Source organism: Rhamphochromis longiceps, linkage group LG8 (genome assembly GCF_057381845.1).
Source record: "Rhamphochromis longiceps isolate RC_006_pf linkage group LG8, R_longiceps_female_GT1.1, whole genome shotgun sequence".
In the NCBI taxonomy this organism is placed as follows: Eukaryota; Metazoa; Chordata; class Actinopteri; order Cichliformes; family Cichlidae; genus Rhamphochromis; species Rhamphochromis longiceps.
In genome coordinates this window covers 12,541,443-12,568,093 of record NC_140564.1, presented here as the reverse complement: position 1 = coordinate 12,568,093, position 26,651 = coordinate 12,541,443, and the positions used below count along the sequence as shown (strand labels likewise).

Genomic DNA, 26,651 nt, shown 5'->3' with positions numbered 1-26,651 from the left:
TCACCACTAGATGTCAGATTGCAGTCAACTGAATTCTTACTCCTCCTACTTCAAGTGCACAATGCTAGCTATGGTGGCCGCTGTAGGTGTCCACGTCTCATCACCCTGGAAATGGCTGTAAAACTGACTGACTAATATGGGAGTTTGATATCAGTCAATGATTTGGTGAAGCTCACTTCTGTCCCATGACACCTATACTGAGGCGAGTTGTTGAGGATATCCTGAACTTTTCTGTCAATGCTGCTGTTAGCAGCTATTAGCCGGCAAGTCGATCTAACCTTGTTGGACTCGGGCTCTTTGACTACATCCTCTCATCATATGAGAGTTTATTCACAAATTGTTTTTCAGAGCCGGCACATTAGCTGGCATAATGTTAGCTTATAACTACCTGTTGTTGTTCTCACTTCTCTGGAGAAGTTGTAATTACAACAATACTGGGAATTAATAATTATGTTTATGCGCATTTAAGGTTAAGTGGCTTAATTCCAGGTTAATAAGAATCAGTGTATATTTATGTGTACAACATTGTGTTTGTCTATTAAATAACCTTAAATTCTATTCACAGTACCTTTACATTTATTATGATATTATCAAAATGTCTGTGTCCATTTGTGACATAAAATAGGGCTAATACATGACTTTGGGTCACCTGGGTTACATCACTGGTCCTAAAAATGCATCTCATAAAGACAAAAAGTATATATGGGGATTCTGATCATAATATCCAGAAACCTAGTTGTCCTATGATGCAAACCTTAAATGTCTTTGTCTGTCAGTTCCCACACCTTTTTTGTTCCCATACTTTTTAAAACGCGCTTTAAAATGCACGTTTAAATTCATAGTGTCCCGATGGTATCACCACTCGGTATTTTTTCTGACTTCCTCTGCAGCTACAATCACTTTCAAAGGCTATGTTGTACGCCACATGTCTACTACACTGTCATGTATTCATAAACCCAGTGGAGTTCCTCTTTAATCCCAGCAGCTGCTGTTCGGAATTAAGAACTTGCCGATAACCACGGTGGGAAAATTCATTAAAACCAAAACCAAATAAGGAATTACAATTTCAGTTGGCGGGTAAGTCTACTAGGAACTTTGGTAGATGAGAATCCATCATGCTGGATTCCTTTTCTATTCTGAAAATACTGCGTGTTGCATAGTAAAATAAGCGTGAACTAAAGCCTGAGGATAAAAAAGGATTTTTTTCCCCTTCCCTGCATAACAATGGCACCTTTACGCCTATAAACACAAGGCAGGAAAAATTACATTTCAGCATTCTAGTTAGTATTCTAGCTTTCAGTGCCTCAAGGTCTGTAACTAAAACCTATTAATGCAGCTCTCTTCAATTTGAATTTTGTAGCAGCTGACTCGAGGATACAACAGTAGAATTTGCTGATAGTATATATTTAAATATTAAAGAATGTGGTTATTAAATAGTTACTAGAAGCACCTTTTGCCTTGAATATCTTGAAGAAAGCCGGGGATGCTCCTCTGTCACCCAAGAAAACACTGTATTCTGGACACAAGAGCACCCAGTAACTCCGTTTGAATACTACACAGAGGTATGTCACTGGCTGTCATGTCTGCCTTGATTTAGCCAATGACAGGCTGGTACAAGGTCCCTGCGGACTGGTACTGGACGTGAGGGTAATAGCCAATCAGATGGCAGACGGTGGGTGGTGATATGGTGGTGACACAGTCTGGGATTTTTGTTTTTTTGTTGGCAGCCAGCGGATGGAGCCTGCGAAATGTATCTGTCACTTCCACTGGCAGGACTGCCATGTTAGCGCATCAATCATTGCCAGAGTGCCGGACGTGGACACCGGCCCAGGAACAATGTGCTCGTTAACAGGAGTGTGAAGATGTGCGCGTGTCTGTGTTTTAGGATGAGCTTCAGCCTTCTGTTCCAATATGGACTCAAGGTAAGACAAAGAAAAAAGTCCAAAAAGACCCGCGAGGGGCTCCGGATAACAACAAGGAGGAATGTGAACTCTTAACAGTTTATACATTTGCTGAGCCAGGTTCAGATGACTTACATTCTTGGCAGCAGTGGACTAATAGCAACAAGAAATTTAAATACAAGGCTGGAGATGGAAAGTTTTTACCATATTAGCAAAAGGTGCTGACCTGTAAGTGCTTGCATATAAGCCATCAGCTGAGGTGTGCAGACACGTGTCACCTGCAGGTTTAGTTACGTTTACATTTTTGATATATTGAAATATACAACTGACAATTAAAACTAGAGAGTCATCACAGATAGATGGATAGATAAAGAGATCTATTGAGTATGGTGACCCATTTCCCTTGTTCTCCAGTAGCAGAGATATACCATTTCCATTTCAACATAGCAAACTGCAACCCTGTCTACACATTATATACCCATCCATACTAAATAGCAATGACAGTATTGGTGATTTGAAACTTTGCTGGTGCTAAATAAAATACCTTTTCCTACACAACACCTACATTGCATAGAGCTGATGCTCACTGCATTAGAGTAATTGCTGTTAATGTGCCAAATGGCTTTCTTTCAACCTGTGGAGTGGTCAGCTGCTCTACACCTGAGCCCAGAATGCTGGCTAATCACTTAGAAACATGAGCATTTAATGTTCATGCATAAGCAGCTCTTCAGCCCAATTCACACTGGATTTGAATAACCCCAGGTTGATTGCAACATATTCACACCATGTTAACAGATTTACTAAGGAAACTCTCTACATAATGCTAATTGTGAGGCACAGATGGAACAGCGGAAATACACTGGCCTAGATGCATCTCTGTGCACACAGTGGACGAAAGAGAGACACCAGGGAGTTTATTTCCCGCCAAAACTCCTTCTTGAAGCAATCATGCCACTCGGCCTGCAGGCACTCGTATTTCAGCGGTTGTTTTCAAGCACTAAATTAACTTGAATTTCGGTGGTCACCAGGACACTAAAATTGCAAATATTGAATCAACAGTCAAGTCGACTAAAAATCACAATAGAAAGGTTACTAGTTTGATAGAAGATAATGTTCTTAAAAGCCTTTTTTCCCTCTTGGTAGATATTTTTCCCCAATGTAACTTGATACGTCTCTCTTTTGTCTCTGAGAGCACTGAATCACCGTTAACTTCATTCATGTAAAGTACTGTCCATAAGTCTTAAGTTACCCAGTATTTCTTTGTGTTTCATTAGGCAAGTGGGAAAAAGATTAATTTACTGAAATGCCCGAGTTTGTAAAACACAAGAGTTTGTAAGTCAATATTTAGTATGACCATCTTTGTAGCTCAACACAGCCTGAACTCTCTGATAAAAGTTTTCGTTCAATTTCTTTAAGTAGACTTCAGGAAGTTCTGCGGGCTTCCTGAAGCTTTTGAACAATGGCTTCTTGACAGCCACCCTTCTACTGAGACCATTTCTGATGACGCCCCACCGAACAGTAGGTGGCTCAACTGAAGTCCCATTTGCATCTCTGAGATCCTGTGTCAGGTCTTTGATGGATTTGTTCCTATTTCTTATGGAAATGACTTTCAGATACCATTCATCTTTTATAGATAGTTTTTGCCACTTCTTCGTTTGTGCCCCAGAAAAAGAAGGGCAATTTCCTCAAATTTCTAAAAACACACTATATTCCATGCTGAGATATACTGTACCAAGTTTTCAGCTAATAGCTCTTTGGGAATCACCTTGTTGGTGCAAGAACACTATTTCATGCTTGTCCAACTGTGTTATCCTTGGCATTTTTCATAGATTCAGCTAAAGAAATGGGAACAAATTGTGTTGCTTCTAGCAACAAAGTGCCTGCAGATGCTATTTAAAATGGGTTCGCTGCTAAGTTGTTTATTATGTATAGACACAAAAATGATTCATCCCTTAAGTAAGGTGCCAGTTTATACTTTAGTGATTCTTAGGCAAGTGTTAAGTGACTTAAAAATATAATAAAATAATTGCCTGCCAATAAGTCAAATATACCACTTGTCCCCCCTCCCAAATAAGGTAGTAAAATCAGAACAAAATATCAGATACCATATTTAGACAAGATATTCGGTGTTGGTGTCTGCTTTGGTGTTAATGAAATTAGCACCAATCCCCAAAATATGAATGATTTCACAGGTTAAGGCAAATTACATTTTTTCCCTCTTCATCTTTTCTGACTGCTTTTTTTTTTTTTTTACTAATTTTGCATGTGGCTATGGTCACTGTCACTACTGGTAACATGAGGAGATACTGGGAGCCTGCAGAGGTTGCATAGGTAGTCCAACTTGTCCAGGGTGTTATCTCAATACATGCTATTGGCAGGTTTCCTATGTTTCCCAGCACAGTCTCAATAGCATGAAAAATATTCCAGGAGAGACACAGTTACTCTAGGAGAGCTGGACAAGTCCTTAACCCATCAGCAGGACTGGTATCTATTCTTTTGTAGAGCACTACAAAAATGTTCTCCAGCACGTCATTGGTGTAAACAATCAGAAAAAGACTTCAAGAGGGTGGCTCGAGGGCCCTACATTCTCTAGTGGGACCTTTGCTTGCTGTTCGGCATCATCCTGATTGGCATTCGTGATAGAATATCAGAATTAGCAGGTCCACGTGTTGGACCTGTCACATCTGCTTACCCGGAGCACATGTGACAGACATGAAAGTAGGGCTGGGCGATATGACCCAAAATTCATATCTCGATATTTTTTAGCTGGATGGCGATATAAGATATATATCTGGATTTTTTTTTTTAAAGCCATAAGTTAAGAACAAAAAGAGAGTTCCTAGTCACACTGTCCCAGATGTCACACGGGCACTTTTATTTACATACAGCGTAGATGTACATGAAGAAATTACTCAAAAATAAATTATCAGCATTTATTAAATAATCATGGTCCATAAATAAAAGAAAACAATGTTGTTTTTGTGCATAACAAAAAGCTCACAATTGTGCAGTCAAAATGTAAACTAATAGACGCTGAGCATAATAACAAAGAGACAGATTTCACAGCTGCACCACGTCTCTGAACAGGTGCCATTTGTGGTCCTTATCCGGTTGTTCAGTCTGACGTCACTAGCCGTGTCTGGGTCTAAACTCCGCTGCAGGTCCATATATCAAACGATCACTATGGGATTACTGAGAGTTGAAAAACTGTCTAAAGTCTTTCATCTTTAATAAAATGATCAGCGTTCTGCTCTACCAGGTGTAACAATTGAGTTTAACATCCAGGCATCCATGAAAACGGAATTTATGACATTTAACGGAGTTAGAAGTTAGCAGGGAGTTAGCTCGCTAGCTTCTATCTAAATACAATATAGCATGTCCTGACTGTGGGGTTTTGGAAACAAATTAAAACGTACAGCTCTGCTATCACTTCCAGCATAAATGAAGACAGAAAACTAAACAGCAGTGACGTTTGTAGGGTTACTGAAGTTGGGCTAGCTGGTATATAATGATGTGCTACGTGACCGCTAGCGACACAGCTATGTTAGCATAATATAAACAAGCTAACTTTTTTTCCACTCGATAAAAGTTAATGTGAGTGTTCTCGGTGGTCAGGAACAAATGTAATCGCATGGCAGGATGCTGTAAAAGGACCAAACTTCAGCCAGGAGAACAACTGAGATAATCCATCCACAATACGAGGTTAGTCATTCATATACTGCTGCATGGGCTGGGCTGTAGTTACATCGTAAGGTTTTAAAAACTGAGCTTAAATAAATGATTAGCGGTAATAAAAGCCGAGGGAGGTCAACAGTGATCACTGACTGTTTTAGGAGCTTTTTGAGATCAAATAGAAGAAAATACATAACATTAAACATGTTAACAACACAAAAGCCATATTAAACGCAGACTACTTTAGACCCGGAAGTAGGATTCGTCGCGTCATCACTGAACAACCGGATACACACACAGTACGTATCACTCCGCGAGGCTCCTCCTCGGTAGCCGTAATCCTCCGACAATCCATCAAGCGGTGCAGCTCTGTAGCTTAGCAAAGTCATAATAAAAAAATTTTTGACAGATTGCTGAGCGCTGTGTACCACATAAAATCGGTTCGCGGTCAGTAAGCACAACCAGAATTCATACATAAGGCGCACTGTCGATTTTTGAGAAAATGAAACGATTTTAGGCCGTGCAGCCCCTCCGGGCTGCATGTCGTTAGCGCGGTTAGCTCGCTAGCGCGGTTAGCTCGCTAACACGTTGACGCCGTCCAGCCCCATGCACGGTAACTCGCTAACGGAGATTTTCCGCTTTCATCTTGTCATTGCCTGCAGGTGAAGCTATGGGGGATGGGGAGTTGTGTTCAGTGAAGGAGAGGCGAGGCCGAGTAACGTTGCGTAGAGACAAAAGTGGACGAAAGAGAGGCAAACCTGCGGCTCCACAAATATAATTATAACGTAACATAGACTATATCGATATAAACGATATTGTCACATCTTATATCTCGTATGAAAATATATCGATATTTTTAAAAAACTCGATATATCGCCCAGCCCTACATGAAAGGGTCTGGAGAAGCCATGAACAACATTATGCTGCCTGTAACGTTAGTCACAGTGAGCAGTTTGGTGGTAGGTCAGTGATGGTCTGCCATTAGATATCAGAATAAAATCCCTGCACCAACTGTCAGGTCTGATGCTAGGTCAGTGGGTCCTGGCTTCCTCCTGGTTCATGACTGTACTCATCCTCATGTGGCAAGAGTACGCAGGCAGCTCCTGGAGGATGAAGGAACTGATACCTTTAACCTGTCCCACGCTCTCCTGACCTAAATCTAAGAGAACACTCCTGAGACATTATCTAGTCCATCTGAAGCCACCAGGCTGCACCTCAAACTATCCACGAACTCAGTGATGCCCTGGTCCAGATCTGGGGGGTTTCCCCAGTACGTCATCTCGTTAGGAACATTCCCCAACATTGCCAGGCATTCAAACAAGCAGGTGGTAGCCATACAAACTACTGAGTACTATTTTCAGTTGATGCAATGAAATTCCAGCAGAACTGACCGGCCTGCTTCATCATATTTGCGCTTTGATTTTCAGGGTGTCTTTGACTTCAGCCTTAACGATAATACCAATCTCCATCAAACAGTTTGGTATCCTTTCACTCCTAACACCTTACCCAGGCTGTATAAGTATTGATATCCAGCATGATCTGATGACTTTTCTAAGTGTTTTTTTAATATGCTTGAGCACTGTATATCAATAATAAATTATATAATTAATTATGTGGACAGAGCTGCTTTTGCATGTATGACTCAAAGCCACATCACCTCTTTTAAAATGTGGCAAATGCGCCAATTAGGCAAGTCAAATTCTTTTATCAACTTGGTGAACTTTCAAATGTCAAACTGCAGCTTTGGCCTTTGTATCACTGTAGACTAATGAAACTGGGGAAAAACAGAAATGGGAAAAAGCCTCATACTCTAAAACCTCTCTATCATCTAGGACATGAATGGCCAACATCAAAAAACTGGAGAACCCACGTGTTCAGATTCAATTCAGTTTACCTCCAAATAGCCCGAGCTACACAACAAACATCCCCACCCAGAGTCATGATGAATGCTGCAAGTTTCTCCACAAGATCTGATTAGACAGCAAAAAAGCTAAAACGGAGGCAGAAGACAGATAGAAGCCACACCAAAGGCATCCCCCCCACCACCCGCCCCATCACTACCACCAGTACAAATCTACCCAATGACATTTTCCCCACAGGGCCAGAGTCAGACCAAATCATCCGCACATGAATGCCACTATTAGTTCCATGATTAGGGTGAGGGATGGTTGGATGCCTAATGAGCGAGTCAGTGTGAGTAACTGTGCACTCTCTTAGTGTGTGTGTGTTGCATATGAGGGGTAATGAGCAAGGGTGAACCCCCCGCAATGGCTTTGATTGACAAGAGAGTGAGATTATACAAGGGGCTTAAGAGTGTCATCGGCTGGGGGAATGGGTGAGGAAGGGGGTTGATATCCCATTCATGCACCGACATGGGGTAAACACCTGCACACACACACACTGAAACACATTGCGATGAAATGATTCTGAGAGAAGCCAATGACATAATTAGGATCTGTATCTAAAATGAAAGCATTGCAGGTGCTGATATCAAGTTAAGAAGGAAGGCACCAAGTGGACTGCTGGGGTACTATAGAAATCCTTATGATTTATTTAAACCTTAATGTGTGCACTGGAAATTCAATCTGCACTGATTAAACAGTAATGAAGACCGATGGAATAGAAGGGGAAGGGAACAGGGGGCACTTTTTCTGGGGAGGGTGTGAGAGTAAGTATGAGATGGGCGAGGATGCGAGACAGGGCGAGTGACTGAGGGATTCGTGGAGGGTAATGAACAAGTGTGACAGTCAGTCTGACCTACAGTCCTTTAATAGAAGTTGGTGAATTGGAAAATTGCTTATAAATCTGTCAGAGACCAAAACTGTTTGGATGGGGAGAATAGCAAAACACAGAGACGCTGAAGGTGTCCAACCGTGGATCAACTTGCCTCTGACCTACATACCGCCATTGTGGAGGAACTGAACCTGCATGACCAACAATTATAGCAAGCAACATTACAGGCAAATAGACCCAATATAAGATATAAGATAAGATAAAACCATATGGCTAATATCTTTGGCTATCAAGCCTAGTTCATCACGAGAACCAAAATACTGCTTGCTGGCCATTGGGAAGCAAGCAGTATCCATTTTTGGATGTGCCTTTTGATTTCTATTTACAGGACTCCTCAGCATCAGTTCAAATCAGTTTTATTTATTTTACTATAATGTACAGACTCTACTATAATGCAGAGAAAACCCCAACAGTCAGACAACCACCTATGAGCAAACACTTGGCGATGGTAGGAAGGAAAAACTCCCTTTTAACAGGAAGAAACCTGGAAGAATCAGGCTCAGGGAAAGGCAACCATCTGCTGCAACAGCTTAGGGTGAGGGGAGACAGGGTCAGGGCAAAAGGGATACTAATTTTAATGCACAGGATAGTTGTTAGCTGTTTTTCAGCATGCTTCAAGGGGAATCAAGAGAACACAACTGAGTGGTCCGACTTAGTGATTTGATTTTAGCTGTCTGCTAAGCATCAAGTCTGCTAAAACAACTTTAACTTCAACTTTAGCCTCAACAAGATTGAAAGAGGTGAATTACAAAAAAATACAAAGGTCACTCTTTGCTGTTTTTGCTCTCTTGATTTGAAGCATACTGAAAAACAGCTAATAGCAAACAAGAGCCTAAGGAGTGAATGTAAAAAAAAAATACTGCTATGTAGTTATTATAGAGATCAAAACAACACATGAACAATTTTTTTGTTGGCATTAGGCTAATTTCTTAGCAGAAGTTAGCCATTTTAACATGAAAGACTGTGGGGATTTAGTCACTCTTGGAGCCAGCCTCAAGTGGCCATTGGCGCTTTTCCATGCCGGCTTCATTTTTCAGCCCTGCAGGTTGGTTGGCTGCTTGGTCAAACTATGATATGGTGTCTGTTGCACACATGGGTTCCTGCTTTTGCATGCAATTTAAAAAAAAAAGAAAGAAAGAAAGAAAAAGGAAAAATGCCAAGCGCATTTAAAATTGGACCTGACTGTTTTGGCCCAATGAAAGGAGCGATACTGAGATATCAAAGGAAGCAAAACAATTAGTGTGCTGAATGTGTTTTTGAATGTTTCCATACTGTCTGTGTGATATTTTTGTCAGAGCACAGCCGCTTGAACCTCACAGACTGGACGATTATCTGTGTTCTCACCCTGCGCTTGCACCGCCACCATCTACTTTTTAATAATAACTGAAATTGGCCTAAAGCTATTCCCAGACTAAAAGTTGGGCAACCTGGCCTGACTTTTAGAAAACAAGGAGAGGAAGCCTAAAATGGGATGTGGCTTGTGAGCAGAGATCTACACTCACTTGGCACTCGGTTGATGGCTCTCAGCGGCCTCAGCACACGAACTGTCCTCACTGCTGAAAAGCTGACGTTCTGCAGGTTGAGCGAGTACTCCAGCATCCTGGAACATACAGAAAGAATGGAAGCATGTGTGAATAGAGCCGCGGCAAATGCTGTTGCTGTTTCTGCAGGACGTGCTCGATCACGCTGGGAATTAAAACACAGAAAAATGGGAAAACGTTATTATGTAGCTAATTATATTTTGCATGTATTAAACACTTCCCACCCCTCACAGGGCAAGTGGTGATTAATCATCGTAAGGTTCTGAACCACATTTACATTCTTGCTTTTAGACATGGCTGCAATGCATGTGTTCTGGCAAACAATATGCTTTCATTCCAGCGCTCTGTGGACTGCAACTGAAAGTCCAGAAAAGTTTGAAAAACGCACACATGCTTACACACTGACACTGAGACACACACACAGTGCTGTGCCTGTTTGTGCTTGCACATGAAGCAAAGCATCCACGCGATGTTTGCGAGCCTGACAAACACACGGTTATATTCGCATGTACCTTCGCACAATCAGCCTTCAAAGCAGAGAGTGGCATATGCGCATCCCCTTTGAGACGTCAAGAGCGGGTGAATCACTCATCACTGGATGGAGGATATGGCTTCGACAGTACATAAAAGAGCAGCATCAGATCAGTCGGCCTCTTAACCTTGAGAAGCCACACACACACTCACATACATGCACGCAGGGGCACGCACACGCACACACACACAGACACACACACACACACACACACACACACACACACACACACACACACACACACTCCGGCAGCTCTTTAGAGGCGCTTTTCTGACTGTGATGGGAGGTTAGAAGGACAACACTTAGGGGAGAGACTGTGGAATGCCTGAAAAAACGTTTTTCTTGTTTTTTGATCAGTGTTTATCGTTATCCCTTCTCACACTCACTGCCTCTGCTTACGTGTGTGTTGGATATGTGTGTGTGTGAGCGTGTGGACCAGATGCTGAGCACATGTGCTGCTTGAAGGAGCGTGCAGATGAAGGAATTCCCTCCTCGAACTGACTCCAAGTCTGTCTGTCTGACAAATTCGCAACACATGTCGGAGAGGGTGTGTGTGTGTGTGTGTGTGTGTGTGTGTGTGTGTGTGTGTGCAGCACCTTAAGTGGGAGAAACTCCCTTAATGAACCCATGAATGCCCGCCTTTTACACATTAAGGTGTCCCGGGACAATCCCTTCTTGCTTGTTACACTGGAGCAAAACACGAATAGCTACTCCTTCCCTCTCTCGTTCTCTCAGATGCACATACACAATCACAAGTATGCATACACAGAGCTGACAGATGGCTTGCAGGCCGGAGAGAGAAGGTAAATGGGTAAACAGTTAACAGAACAGCATGGAGATGCCCTCCCACAACCAGCAGAGACATGAGGTTAGCGGTATCTTCCAGTCCCTGGAAACAGGAACCTCAACCTGTGTAATATTCAGTAATGGTTGCTATGGACATTCAGTTTATTTTCATGAAACAGTGACTTAGAAAAGAAAGACATTTGAAAGTACAGAACTGAATCAGCGTAAGGACGGCTTTATGACAAAATATTACACATACTATGGTTGATATATAAGACAACATTATAAGAACTGTTCTGCCTTTTATAACTTAAATCGGATATTATAGTTGTAAGCTGCCCTAGAGCTCCCTCTAGTGGCTGCTTTGGGTTCGGTTACTTTGGGAAAGGAAAAAAATGAGAACGTGAAGAAGAAATAAAAGATGGCGGAAAGTGATACCGTAATGTTATCGTTCTAAGCTGATACGGACCTTAAAATGTTGTTGCCTTGGACAAGATATGTCTGTAAGTATGAGTGTCGATAAAATAATTATTCTTTTGTTTTGTGTAAAAATGGTACGATAATTTGTACATTTGAAAGTTTTATCTTGTTAGCTTGCAGTAAGAGGGTAACAAGCTAGTTTACAATGTTAGTTAGCTAATACAGTATTTTGTACTTTCAGTTTTACGATGGTCAAAGAGAAGGCAATGGTCAGAGGCCATTCTTCAATAAATCAGCGCAAAAAGGAAAATAAGTCTGGTTATTGGAGCATCGTTATCTCGCTGTCTAGCTGGTGAAACTAAGAGACTCAGGGCGAGGACAGCATAGTAAAAAGACATTAGCGCAGCGGGCACAACCACGAGGAGCTATTTTCAGCACATCAGTTATGAGTCTACGGTCAGGAAAGCAATATCAACTGGATCTTCCAGAAGAGGAAGAAACACCAGACCAAAGAGAAACAAAACAAGTGCACAACGCAGAGGATATGGAGAACAAGGATAATGCTAGCAACGCAGACACACAGGCGGAGTCTAGACGCTCGCGTACGTCCAAGCGTTCATCCACAAGTTCTGCAGCACTTAAAGCACGAGCAAAAGCAGAGGCTGCACGTGCACAGCTGGCGTATTCAGAAAGAGAAGCAGCTATAATGAAACAAAAAACTGAACTTGAGGCAAATTTACATGTTTTGAGCTGTCAAAAGGCTGTTGCAGTTGCAGAAGCAGAGGTTGCAGTTTATGAAGAAGAGGAGGAGGGACTCTCAAAGAGTGAACTGCGCTATCCATTGGTGGGACCACCAGCCAGTCCAAAACAACGCACAGCAGAGTATGTACAAAAACACTCAGATATTTGCCTTGAAGGATTCAAATTAAAAGTAGATCCACTTGCCTGTCACAAAGCTGCGCGTGAACAATGCGAAATGGCTATGAATGCAGATATAGACAATGACTGCTCACACAGTGCTCAAAAGGCTAATGTTAAAGTGGAACTCCAAACACAACAGAGAGAGAGACTGGATTCCCCCAAACCTTATCCGTACAACACTCTTCAAACATCAACAGAGACACAGGGTGTCCAGGATATTACAAGGTACCTGACACGGAGGGAAATGTTAAGTACTGGACTTTTGCAGTTTGATGACCACCCAGAAAACTACTGGGCGTGGAAGGCATCATTTCAAAGTGCTATTAAAGACTTGCACGTTACAGCTCAAGAGGAGCTAGATTTAATGGTCAAATGGCTTGGAGTGGAGTCTGGTCACCAGGCCAAAAGAATCCGATCAGTCCATGTCTTTAATCCAGCTGCAGCTCTCAACCTTGTGTGGCAAAGACTCGAGGAATGTTATGGATCTCCAGAAGTGGTAGAAAATGCACTGTTAAAAAAGATTGAACAGTTTCCCAAACTAAACAACAGAGACAACATAAAGTTAAGAGAGCTGGGTGACGTTCTGCAGGAAATAGAATGTGCAAAAGATGGAGGATATCTACCAGGCCTCTCATATTTGGACACAGCTCGCGGAGTCAACCCCATTGTGGAAAAGTTACCATATGGACTGCAGGAAAAATGGATTGCAACAGGAGCAAAGTACAAAGAAGAACATAAAGTTGTTTTCCCCCCTTTCAGTGTCTTTTCAAAGTTTGTAAGACAACAAGCCAAAATAAGAAACGACCCAAGCTTTGTCATCACACCTCCTGCCGACACAAGCTTCAAGAAGGAGAAAAGCTTCAGAGGCAGTAACAGGCAAGTGATTAGTGTACACAAAACGGACATTCCTACAGACACTAGTTCACCTCAAAATAGTTACAGCAAGCCTATAGAAAGCCCTGACAAGGTATGCCCAATACATAAGAAGCCTCACCCTCTTAAAAGGTGCAAGAGTTTTAGAGCAAAGCCCATAGATGAGCGCAAGTCATTTTTAAAAGAGAACAGAATCTGTTTTAAATGCTGTGGCTCTACTCAACATTTAGCAAGGGACTGCAGGGCTCAAATAAAATGCATGGACTGTGGTAGCGACAGGCATTTAGCAGTGCTACATCCAGGTCCACCCCCTGCTCCAGCTGAGAGCTCTGGAGCTGATAAAGATGATGGCGGGGAGACACAGGATAGTGCAAATGCCTCAGTTGTTTCCAAATGCACAGAAGTCTGTGGTGATGAAGATAGCCCACATTCATGCTCAAAAATAAGTCCTGTGTTAGTCTATCCAGAAGGCGAAAAAGAACAGGCTAGAAAGATGTATGCAGTGCTTGATGAACAAAGTAACAAGTCACTAGCTAAGTCGCAGTTTTTTGAGCTCTTTAATATTAAGACACGCTCAGAGACTTACAAGCTCAGAACATGCTCAGGACTGTCAGATAATGTCGGCAGAACAGCAGTAAACTTCATGATTGAGTCAATGGATGGTAAAGTAAAGCTCCCACTCCCAAACCTGATTGAATGTGACATGATTCCAGACGACAGGAGAGAGATTCCCTCTCCACAAGTGGCCATGAAGTTCTCACACTTACAGAAGATAGCTGAAAAAGTACCTCCTGTAGAAGAACAAGTACCTATTCTGTTGCTTTTGGGAAGAGACATTATACAGGTACACAAAGTCAGAGAGAGAATCAATGGGCCACACAATACACCTTATGCACAGCGTTTGGATTTAGGCTGGGTTATAGTTGGAGAAGCCTGCATGGGGAAGACGCATAAGCCCCCTAGTGTGAGTGTTCTCAAAACACATATTCTCCAGAATGGCCGTGCTTCTTACCTCTGCCCATGTCCTAACACGTTTCAAATCAAAGACCAGTTAAACACCACACCTAACCCCAAAAAGGACAGGGGAAACACAAACACCAATCAACTGGGAGAAACTGTTTTTGACAGGACAAAAGATGATGACAAACCAGCACTGTCAGTAGAGGACAAAGACTTCATTGACATCATGGAGAAGGAGGTGTATCAAAATGAATGTAACAGCTGGGTGGCGCCTTTGCCATTCCGCTCTCCAAGACCAGAGCTTCCGAGTAACAGAGAGCAAGCATTCAAGCGCCTCCAATCTCTCAGAAAGACATTAGACCGGAACCCTGAAATGAAAAGACAATATATCGAATTCATTCAAAACATGCTGGACAATGACCATGCAGAAGTCGCTCCACCTTTGGACTCAAACAAAGAACACTGGTACTTGCCATCCTTCGGTGTGTACCACCCACAAAAACCTAATCAGCTGAGAGTAGTCTTTGACTCAAGTGCAGAATTTGAAGGACAGTCCCTTAACAAAGTCTTATTAAGTGGACCCGACCTAAATAACACACTGCTGGGTGTCCTTATGCGTTTTAGGAAAGAGCCTGTAGCATTTTCAGCTGATGTGCAACAAATGTTTTATTGTTTTGAAGTGAGAGAGGATCATAGGGATTATCTGAGATTCCTTTGGTATAAAGATAATGATCCCGACCAAGGTATTTGTGACTATAGAATGAGGGTTCATGTTTTTGGGAATAGCCCTTCCCCAGCTGTGGCTATTTATTGTATGAGGCGTGCTGCAGTCGAGGGAGAAGAAAAGCACAGACATGATGCAAAGCAGTTTGTAATGAGACATTTTTACGTTGATGATGGTCTCGCATCCACAGCAACAGTGGAAGAAGCTGTTGAGACACTCACAAGCGCTCAAAAGATGCTGGCACAGTCAAACTTAAGGCTACATAAAATAGCCTCTAATGACCACAAAGTAGTGGAAGCGTTTCCTGCTGCCGAGAGAGCCAAGGATCTAAAAGACTTGGATTTAGAGTTGGACGACATACCCCTGCAAAGGAGCTCGGGGGTACTGTGGAATCTTAAAAAGGACTGTTTTACCTTTCACGTCACCACTGAACAAAAGCCGTTCACCAGGAGAGGTGTCTTGGCCACTGTTAACAGTCTGTATGACCCGCTGGGTTTCGTGTCACCCATCACAATGCAGGGAAAAGCTCTTCTCCGTGAATTGACCTCAGAGCAAAAGGACTGGGATGAATCACTTCCTGCAGAAAAAGAAGATGAATGGAGCAGATGGAGAAGCTCATTGAAGGATCTTGAGCGGCTTCAGATACCGAGGTGCTACCTCTCGTTCTCCCAGGCCATTGCTGTGAAAAAAGAACTGTGCATATTTTCAGACGCCTCCACCATGGCCATAGGAGCAGTGGCATATCTGAGAGCTATCGATGGTGAAGTGTGTTCTCTGTCGAAAGCTTCGAGGACGACTTCAGACCCAAAAGATGGCAGATTTACCTGTGGACAGGCTGACACCAACGCCACCGTTCACTAGTGTAGGACTGGATGTCTTTGGACCCTGGACGGTCACCACACGTCGCACCAGAGGAGGGAGTGCAGACAGTAAACGCTGGGCTGTGCTTTTCACCTGCATGTCCACGAGAGCTGTGCACATTGAGCTCATTGAAACAATGTCAACATCCAGCTTCATCAATGCGCTGAGGAGATTTTTCTGCATCCGTGGACCTGCTCAAATACTCAGATCTGATAGAGGTACAAATTTTGTTGGAGCATGCAATGAGTTGCAAATTGATCACAAGGACACAGAACTAAACTCATACCTGCAAGAGAAAGGATGCACATGGCTGTTTAATCCCCCACACTCGTCACACATGGGTGGCTTGTGGGAGAGACTTATTGGAGTAGCAAGGCGCATCCTAGATGGTATTCTGTTGAAAGCCGTACATGTCCAACTAACGCATGAAGTGTTAAGTACATTCATGGCAGAAGTAATGGCAATAATGAATGCAAGACCACTTGTACCAGTCTCAACAGATCCAGACAAACCAAACCTTCTCACTCCAGCAATGCTCCTTACACAAAAGGTCAATGCATTATCTGCACCAACAGGAAGCTTTGGACCGCCAGACCTCTACTCAAAGCAATGGAAGCAAGTACAGTGTTTGGCAGACTCTTTTTGGAAACAGTGGAAAAGTGAATATCTTTCAACACTACAGCAAAGGAGAAAATGGACTGATGATAAAACAAACATAAAAGTTGGTGATGTTGTGTTATTGAAAGATGCTCTCGCACACAGAAATGACTGGTCCATGGGAAAAGTTGTAAGAACATTTGAGAGCAAGGACAATAAGGTTCGAAAAGCAGAAGTAAAGACTGTGAAAGATGGAAATGAAAAAGTGTTTTTGAGACCCATCGCTGATATGGTTTTGCTTTTATCAAGTGATAAATAAGTGTTTGAAATAGCCCTAAACTGTTCAAAATGTTTATTAGAAAAGTTTGTTCTAGTGGCACAATTATATTGTACCAGGCGGGGAGTGTTCTGCCTTTTATAACTTAAATCGGATATTATAGTTGTAAGCTGCCCTAGAGCTCCCTCTAGTGGCTGCTTTGGGTTCGGTTACTTTGGGAAAGGAAAAAAATGAGAACGTGAAGAAGAAATAAAAGATGGCGGAAAGTGATACCGTAATGTTATCGTTCTAAGCTGATACGGACCTTAAAATGTTGTTGCCTTGGACAAGATATGTCTGTAAGTATGAGTGTCGATAAAATAATTATTCTTTTGTTTTGTGTAAAAATGGTACGATAATTTGTACATTTGAAAGTTTTATCTTGTTAGCTTGCAGTAAGAGGGTAACAAGCTAGTTTACAATGTTAGTTAGCTAATACAGTATTTTGTACTTTCAGTTTTACGATGGTCAAAGAGAAGGCAATGGTCAGAGGCCATTCTTCAATAAATCAGCGCAAAAAGGAAAATAAGTCTGGTTATTGGAGCATCGTTATCTCGCTGTCTAGCTGGTGAAACTAAGAGACTCAGGGCGAGGACAGCATAGTAAAAAGACATTAGCGCAGCGGGCACAACCACGAGGAGCTATTTTCAGCACATCAGTTATGAGTCTACGGTCAGGAAAGCAATATCAACTGGATCTTCCAGAAGAGGAAGAAACACCAGACCAAAGAGAAACAAAACAAGTGCACAACGCAGAGGATATGGAGAACAAGGATAATGCTAGCAACGCAGACACACAGGCGGAGTCTAGACGCTCGCGTACGTCCAAGCGTTCATCCACAAGTTCTGCAGCACTTAAAGCACGAGCAAAAGCAGAGGCTGCACGTGCACAGCTGGCGTATTCAGAAAGAGAAGCAGCTATAATGAAACAAAAAACTGAACTTGAGGCAAATTTACATGTTTTGAGCTGTCAAAAGGCTGTTGCAGTTGCAGAAGCAGAGGTTGCAGTTTATGAAGAAGAGGAGGAGGGACTCTCAAAGAGTGAACTGCGCTATCCATTGGTGGGACCACCAGCCAGTCCAAAACAACGCACAGCAGAGTATGTACAAAAACACTCAGATATTTGCCTTGAAGGATTCAAATTAAAAGTAGATCCACTTGCCTGTCACAAAGCTGCGCGTGAACAATGCGAAATGGCTATGAATGCAGATATAGACAATGACTGCTCACACAGTGCTCAAAAGGCTAATGTTAAAGTGGAACTCCAAACACAACAGAGAGAGAGACTGGATTCCCCCAAACCTTATCCGTACAACACTCTTCAAACATCAACAGAGACACAGGGTGTCCAGGATATTACAAGGTACCTGACACGGAGGGAAATGTTAAGTACTGGACTTTTGCAGTTTGATGACCACCCAGAAAACTACTGGGCGTGGAAGGCATCATTTCAAAGTGCTATTAAAGACTTGCACGTTACAGCTCAAGAGGAGCTAGATTTAATGGTCAAATGGCTTGGAGTGGAGTCTGGTCACCAGGCCAAAAGAATCCGATCAGTCCATGTCTTTAATCCAGCTGCAGCTCTCAACCTTGTGTGGCAAAGACTCGAGGAATGTTATGGATCTCCAGAAGTGGTAGAAAATGCACTGTTAAAAAAGATTGAACAGTTTCCCAAACTAAACAACAGAGACAACACAAAGTTAAGAGAGCTGGGTGACGTTCTGCAGGAAATAGAATGTGCAAAAGATGGAGGATATCTACCAGGCCTCTCATATTTGGACACAGCTCGCGGAGTCAACCCCATTGTGGAAAAGTTACCATATGGACTGCAGGAAAAATGGATTGCAACAGGAGCAAAGTACAAAGAAGAACATAAAGTTGTTTTCCCCCCTTTCAGTGTCTTTTCAAAGTTTGTAAGACAACAAGCCAAAATAAGAAACGACCCAAGCTTTGTCATCACACCTCCTGCCGACACAAGCTTCAAGAAGGAGAAAAGCTTCAGAGGCAGTAACAGGCAAGTGATTAGTGTACACAAAACGGACATTCCTACAGACACTAGTTCACCTCAAAATAGTTACAGCAAGCCTATAGAAAGCCCTGACAAGGTATGCCCAATACATAAGAAGCCTCACCCTCTTAAAAGGTGCAAGAGTTTTAGAGCAAAGCCCATAGATGAGCGCAAGTCATTTTTAAAAGAGAACAGAATCTGTTTTAAATGCTGTGGCTCTACTCAACATTTAGCAAGGGACTGCAGGGCTCAAATAAAATGCATGGACTGTGGTAGCGACAGGCATTTAGCAGTGCTACATCCAGGTCCACCCCCTGCTCCAGCTGAGAGCTCTGGAGCTGATAAAGATGATGGCGGGGAGACACAGGATAGTGCAAATGCCTCAGTTGTTTCCAAATGCACAGAAGTCTGTGGTGATGAAGATAGCCCACATTCATGCTCAAAAATAAGTCCTGTGTTAGTCTATCCAGAAGGCGAAAAAGAACAGGCTAGAAAGATGTATGCAGTGCTTGATGAACAAAGTAACAAGTCACTAGCTAAGTCGCAGTTTTTTGAGCTCTTTAATATTAAGACACGCTCAGAGACTTACAAGCTCAGAACATGCTCAGGACTGTCAGATAATGTCGGCAGAACAGCAGTAAACTTCATGATTGAGTCAATGGATGGTAAAGTAAAGCTCCCACTCCCAAACCTGATTGAATGTGACATGATTCCAGACGACAGGAGAGAGATTCCCTCTCCACAAGTGGCCATGAAGTTCTCACACTTACAGAAGATAGCTGAAAAAGTACCTCCTGTAGAAGAACAAGTACCTATTCTGTTGCTTTTGGGAAGAGACATTATACAGGTACACAAAGTCAGAGAGAGAATCAATGGGCCACACAATACACCTTATGCACAGCGTTTGGATTTAGGCTGGGTTATAGTTGGAGAAGCCTGCATGGGGAAGACGCATAAGCCCCCTAGTGTGAGTGTTCTCAAAACACATATTCTCCAGAATGGCCGTGCTTCTTACCTCTGCCCATGTCCTAACACGTTTCAAATCAAAGACCAGTTAAACACCACACCTAACCCCAAAAAGGACAGGGGAAACACAAACACCAATCAACTGGGAGAAACTGTTTTTGACAGGACAAAAGATGATGACAAACCAGCACTGTCAGTAGAGGACAAAGACTTCATTGACATCATGGAGAAGGAGGTGTATCAAAATGAATGTAACAGCTGGGTGGCGCCTTTGCCATTCCGCTCTCCAAGACCAGAGCTTCCGAGTAACAGAGAGCAAGCATTCAAGCGCCTCCAATCTCTCAGAAAGACATTAGACCGGAACCCTGAAATGAAAAGACAATATATCGAATTCATTCAAAACATGCTGGACAATGACCATGCAGAAGTCGCTCCACCTTTGGACTCAAACAAAGAACACTGGTACTTGCCATCCTTCGGTGTGTACCACCCACAAAAACCTAATCAGCTGAGAGTAGTCTTTGACTCAAGTGCAGAATTTGAAGGACAGTCCCTTAACAAAGTCTTATTAAGTGGACCCGACCTAAATAACACACTGCTGGGTGTCCTTATGCGTTTTAGGAAAGAGCCTGTAGCATTTTCAGCTGATGTGCAACAAATGTTTTATTGTTTTGAAGTGAGAGAGGATCATAGGGATTATCTGAGATTCCTTTGGTATAAAGATAATGATCCCGACCAAGGTATTTGTGACTATAGAATGAGGGTTCATGTTTTTGGGAATAGCCCTTCCCCAGCTGTGGCTATTTATTGTATGAGGCGTGCTGCAGTCGAGGGAGAAGAAAAGCACAGACATGATGCAAAGCAGTTTGTAATGAGACATTTTTACGTTGATGATGGTCTCGCATCCACAGCAACAGTGGAAGAAGCTGTTGAGACACTCACAAGCGCTCAAAAGATGCTGGCACAGTCAAACTTAAGGCTACATAAAATAGCCTCTAATGACCACAAAGTAGTGGAAGCGTTTCCTGCTGCCGAGAGAGCCAAGGATCTAAAAGACTTGGATTTAGAGTTGGACGACATACCCCTGCAAAGGAGCTCGGGGGTACTGTGGAATCTTAAAAAGGACTGTTTTACCTTTCACGTCACCACTGAACAAAAGCCGTTCACCAGGAGAGGTGTCTTGGCCACTGTTAACAGTCTGTATGACCCGCTGGGTTTCGTGTCACCCATCACAATGCAGGGAAAAGCTCTTCTCCGTGAATTGACCTCAGAGCAAAAGGACTGGGATGAATCACTTCCTGCAGAAAAAGAAGATGAATGGAGCAGATGGAGAAGCTCATTGAAGGATCTTGAGCGGCTTCAGATACCGAGGTGCTACCTCTCGTTCTCCCAGGCCATTGCTGTGAAAAAAGAACTGTGCATATTTTCAGACGCCTCCACCATGGCCATAGGAGCAGTGGCATATCTGAGAGCTATCGATGGTGAAGTGTGTTCTCTGTCGAAAGCTTCGAGGACGACTTCAGACCCAAAAGATGGCAGATTTACCTGTGGACAGGCTGACACCAACGCCACCGTTCACTAGTGTAGGACTGGATGTCTTTGGACCCTGGACGGTCACCACACGTCGCACCAGAGGAGGGAGTGCAGACAGTAAACGCTGGGCTGTGCTTTTCACCTGCATGTCCACGAGAGCTGTGCACATTGAGCTCATTGAAACAATGTCAACATCCAGCTTCATCAATGCGCTGAGGAGATTTTTCTGCATCCGTGGACCTGCTCAAATACTCAGATCTGATAGAGGTACAAATTTTGTTGGAGCATGCAATGAGTTGCAAATTGATCACAAGGACACAGAACTAAACTCATACCTGCAAGAGAAAGGATGCACATGGCTGTTTAATCCCCCACACTCGTCACACATGGGTGGCTTGTGGGAGAGACTTATTGGAGTAGCAAGGCGCATCCTAGATGGTATTCTGTTGAAAGCCGTACATGTCCAACTAACGCATGAAGTGTTAAGTACATTCATGGCAGAAGTAATGGCAATAATGAATGCAAGACCACTTGTACCAGTCTCAACAGATCCAGACAAACCAAACCTTCTCACTCCAGCAATGCTCCTTACACAAAAGGTCAATGCATTATCTGCACCAACAGGAAGCTTTGGACCGCCAGACCTCTACTCAAAGCAATGGAAGCAAGTACAGTGTTTGGCAGACTCTTTTTGGAAACAGTGGAAAAGTGAATATCTTTCAACACTACAGCAAAGGAGAAAATGGACTGATGATAAAACAAACATAAAAGTTGGTGATGTTGTGTTATTGAAAGATGCTCTCGCACACAGAAATGACTGGTCCATGGGAAAAGTTGTAAGAACATTTGAGAGCAAGGACAATAAGGTTCGAAAAGCAGAAGTAAAGACTGTGAAAGATGGAAATGAAAAAGTGTTTTTGAGACCCATCGCTGATATGGTTTTGCTTTTATCAAGTGATAAATAAGTGTTTGAAATAGCCCTAAACTGTTCAAAATGTTTATTAGAAAAGTTTGTTCTAGTGGCACAATTATATTGTACCAGGCGGGGAGTGTTCTGCCTTTTATAACTTAAATCGGATATTATAGTTGTAAGCTGCCCTAGAGCTCCCTCTAGTGGCTGCTTTGGGTTCGGTTACTTTGGGAAAGGAAAAAAATGAGAACGTGAAGAAGAAATAAAAGATGGCGGAAAGTGATACCGTAATGTTATCGTTCTAAGCTGATACGGACCTTAAAATGTTGTTGCCTTGGACAAGATATGTCTGTAAGTATGAGTGTCGATAAAATAATTATTCTTTTGTTTTGTGTAAAAATGGTACGATAATTTGTACATTTGAAAGTTTTATCTTGTTAGCTTGCAGTAAGAGGGTAACAAGCTAGTTTACAATGTTAGTTAGCTAATACAGTATTTTGTACTTTCAGTTTTACGATGGTCAAAGAGAAGGCAATGGTCAGAGGCCATTCTTCAATAAATCAGCGCAAAAAGGAAAATAAGTCTGGTTATTGGAGCATCGTTATCTCGCTGTCTAGCTGGTGAAACTAAGAGACTCAGGGCGAGGACAGCATAGTAAAAAGACATTAGCGCAGCGGGCACAACCACGAGGAGCTATTTTCAGCACATCAGTTATGAGTCTACGGTCAGGAAAGCAATATCAACTGGATCTTCCAGAAGAGGAAGAAACACCAGACCAAAGAGAAACAAAACAAGTGCACAACGCAGAGGATATGGAGAACAAGGATAATGCTAGCAACGCAGACACACAGGCGGAGTCTAGACGCTCGCGTACGTCCAAGCGTTCATCCACAAGTTCTGCAGCACTTAAAGCACGAGCAAAAGCAGAGGCTGCACGTGCACAGCTGGCGTATTCAGAAAGAGAAGCAGCTATAATGAAACAAAAAACTGAACTTGAGGCAAATTTACATGTTTTGAGCTGTCAAAAGGCTGTTGCAGTTGCAGAAGCAGAGGTTGCAGTTTATGAAGAAGAGGAGGAGGGACTCTCAAAGAGTGAACTGCGCTATCCATTGGTGGGACCACCAGCCAGTCCAAAACAACGCACAGCAGAGTATGTACAAAAACACTCAGATATTTGCCTTGAAGGATTCAAATTAAAAGTAGATCCACTTGCCTGTCACAAAGCTGCGCGTGAACAATGCGAAATGGCTATGAATGCAGATATAGACAATGACTGCTCACACAGTGCTCAAAAGGCTAATGTTAAAGTGGAACTCCAAACACAACAGAGAGAGAGACTGGATTCCCCCAAACCTTATCCGTACAACACTCTTCAAACATCAACAGAGACACAGGGTGTCCAGGATATTACAAGGTACCTGACACGGAGGGAAATGTTAAGTACTGGACTTTTGCAGTTTGATGACCACCCAGAAAACTACTGGGCGTGGAAGGCATCATTTCAAAGTGCTATTAAAGACTTGCACGTTACAGCTCAAGAGGAGCTAGATTTAATGGTCAAATGGCTTGGAGTGGAGTCTGGTCACCAGGCCAAAAGAATCCGATCAGTCCATGTCTTTAATCCAGCTGCAGCTCTCAACCTTGTGTGGCAAAGACTCGAGGAATGTTATGGATCTCCAGAAGTGGTAGAAAATGCACTGTTAAAAAAGATTGAACAGTTTCCCAAACTAAACAACAGAGACAACACAAAGTTAAGAGAGCTGGGTGACGTTCTGCAGGAAATAGAATGTGCAAAAGATGGAGGATATCTACCAGGCCTCTCATATTTGGACACAGCTCGCGGAGTCAACCCCATTGTGGAAAAGTTACCATATGGACTGCAGGAAAAATGGATTGCAACAGGAGCAAAGTACAAAGAAGAACATAAAGTTGTTTTCCCCCCTTTCAGTGTCTTTTCAAAGTTTGTAAGACAACAAGCCAAAATAAGAAACGACCCAAGCTTTGTCATCACACCTCCTGCCGACACAAGCTTCAAGAAGGAGAAAAGCTTCAGAGGCAGTAACAGGCAAGTGATTAGTGTACACAAAACGGACATTCCTACAGACACTAGTTCACCTCAAAATAGTTACAGCAAGCCTATAGAAAGCCCTGACAAGGTATGCCCAATACATAAGAAGCCTCACCCTCTTAAAAGGTGCAAGAGTTTTAGAGCAAAGCCCATAGATGAGCGCAAGTCATTTTTAAAAGAGAACAGAATCTGTTTTAAATGCTGTGGCTCTACTCAACATTTAGCAAGGGACTGCAGGGCTCAAATAAAATGCATGGACTGTGGTAGCGACAGGCATTTAGCAGTGCTACATCCAGGTCCACCCCCTGCTCCAGCTGAGAGCTCTGGAGCTGATAAAGATGATGGCGGGGAGACACAGGATAGTGCAAATGCCTCAGTTGTTTCCAAATGCACAGAAGTCTGTGGTGATGAAGATAGCCCACATTCATGCTCAAAAATAAGTCCTGTGTTAGTCTATCCAGAAGGCGAAAAAGAACAGGCTAGAAAGATGTATGCAGTGCTTGATGAACAAAGTAACAAGTCACTAGCTAAGTCGCAGTTTTTTGAGCTCTTTAATATTAAGACACGCTCAGAGACTTACAAGCTCAGAACATGCTCAGGACTGTCAGATAATGTCGGCAGAACAGCAGTAAACTTCATGATTGAGTCAATGGATGGTAAAGTAAAGCTCCCACTCCCAAACCTGATTGAATGTGACATGATTCCAGACGACAGGAGAGAGATTCCCTCTCCACAAGTGGCCATGAAGTTCTCACACTTACAGAAGATAGCTGAAAAAGTACCTCCTGTAGAAGAACAAGTACCTATTCTGTTGCTTTTGGGAAGAGACATTATACAGGTACACAAAGTCAGAGAGAGAATCAATGGGCCACACAATACACCTTATGCACAGCGTTTGGATTTAGGCTGGGTTATAGTTGGAGAAGCCTGCATGGGGAAGACGCATAAGCCCCCTAGTGTGAGTGTTCTCAAAACACATATTCTCCAGAATGGCCGTGCTTCTTACCTCTGCCCATGTCCTAACACGTTTCAAATCAAAGACCAGTTAAACACCACACCTAACCCCAAAAAGGACAGGGGAAACACAAACACCAATCAACTGGGAGAAACTGTTTTTGACAGGACAAAAGATGATGACAAACCAGCACTGTCAGTAGAGGACAAAGACTTCATTGACATCATGGAGAAGGAGGTGTATCAAAATGAATGTAACAGCTGGGTGGCGCCTTTGCCATTCCGCTCTCCAAGACCAGAGCTTCCGAGTAACAGAGAGCAAGCATTCAAGCGCCTCCAATCTCTCAGAAAGACATTAGACCGGAACCCTGAAATGAAAAGACAATATATCGAATTCATTCAAAACATGCTGGACAATGACCATGCAGAAGTCGCTCCACCTTTGGACTCAAACAAAGAACACTGGTACTTGCCATCCTTCGGTGTGTACCACCCACAAAAACCTAATCAGCTGAGAGTAGTCTTTGACTCAAGTGCAGAATTTGAAGGACAGTCCCTTAACAAAGTCTTATTAAGTGGACCCGACCTAAATAACACACTGCTGGGTGTCCTTATGCGTTTTAGGAAAGAGCCTGTAGCATTTTCAGCTGATGTGCAACAAATGTTTTATTGTTTTGAAGTGAGAGAGGATCATAGGGATTATCTGAGATTCCTTTGGTATAAAGATAATGATCCCGACCAAGGTATTTGTGACTATAGAATGAGGGTTCATGTTTTTGGGAATAGCCCTTCCCCAGCTGTGGCTATTTATTGTATGAGGCGTGCTGCAGTCGAGGGAGAAGAAAAGCACAGACATGATGCAAAGCAGTTTGTAATGAGACATTTTTACGTTGATGATGGTCTCGCATCCACAGCAACAGTGGAAGAAGCTGTTGAGACACTCACAAGCGCTCAAAAGATGCTGGCACAGTCAAACTTAAGGCTACATAAAATAGCCTCTAATGACCACAAAGTAGTGGAAGCGTTTCCTGCTGCCGAGAGAGCCAAGGATCTAAAAGACTTGGATTTAGAGTTGGACGACATACCCCTGCAAAGGAGCTCGGGGGTACTGTGGAATCTTAAAAAGGACTGTTTTACCTTTCACGTCACCACTGAACAAAAGCCGTTCACCAGGAGAGGTGTCTTGGCCACTGTTAACAGTCTGTATGACCCGCTGGGTTTCGTGTCACCCATCACAATGCAGGGAAAAGCTCTTCTCCGTGAATTGACCTCAGAGCAAAAGGACTGGGATGAATCACTTCCTGCAGAAAAAGAAG

At 42.9% G+C, this 26,651-nt stretch overlaps 1 protein-coding gene across 9 annotated transcripts in view; it reads right to left on the bottom strand.

The window, feature by feature from the left end:
- Positions 1–26,651, bottom strand: part of cacna1g (calcium channel, voltage-dependent, T type, alpha 1G subunit) — a 353,368-nt gene that overhangs the window by 163,534 nt on the left and 163,183 nt on the right. For all 9 annotated transcript variants that reach the window (XM_085415758.1, XM_085415761.1, XM_085415759.1 and 6 more), the window contains exon 5: positions 9,869–9,966. In XM_085415758.1, the coding sequence (XP_085271884.1) occupies positions 9,869–9,966 (98 nt within the window). The remainder of the gene's footprint in view (positions 1–9,868; positions 9,967–26,651) is intronic.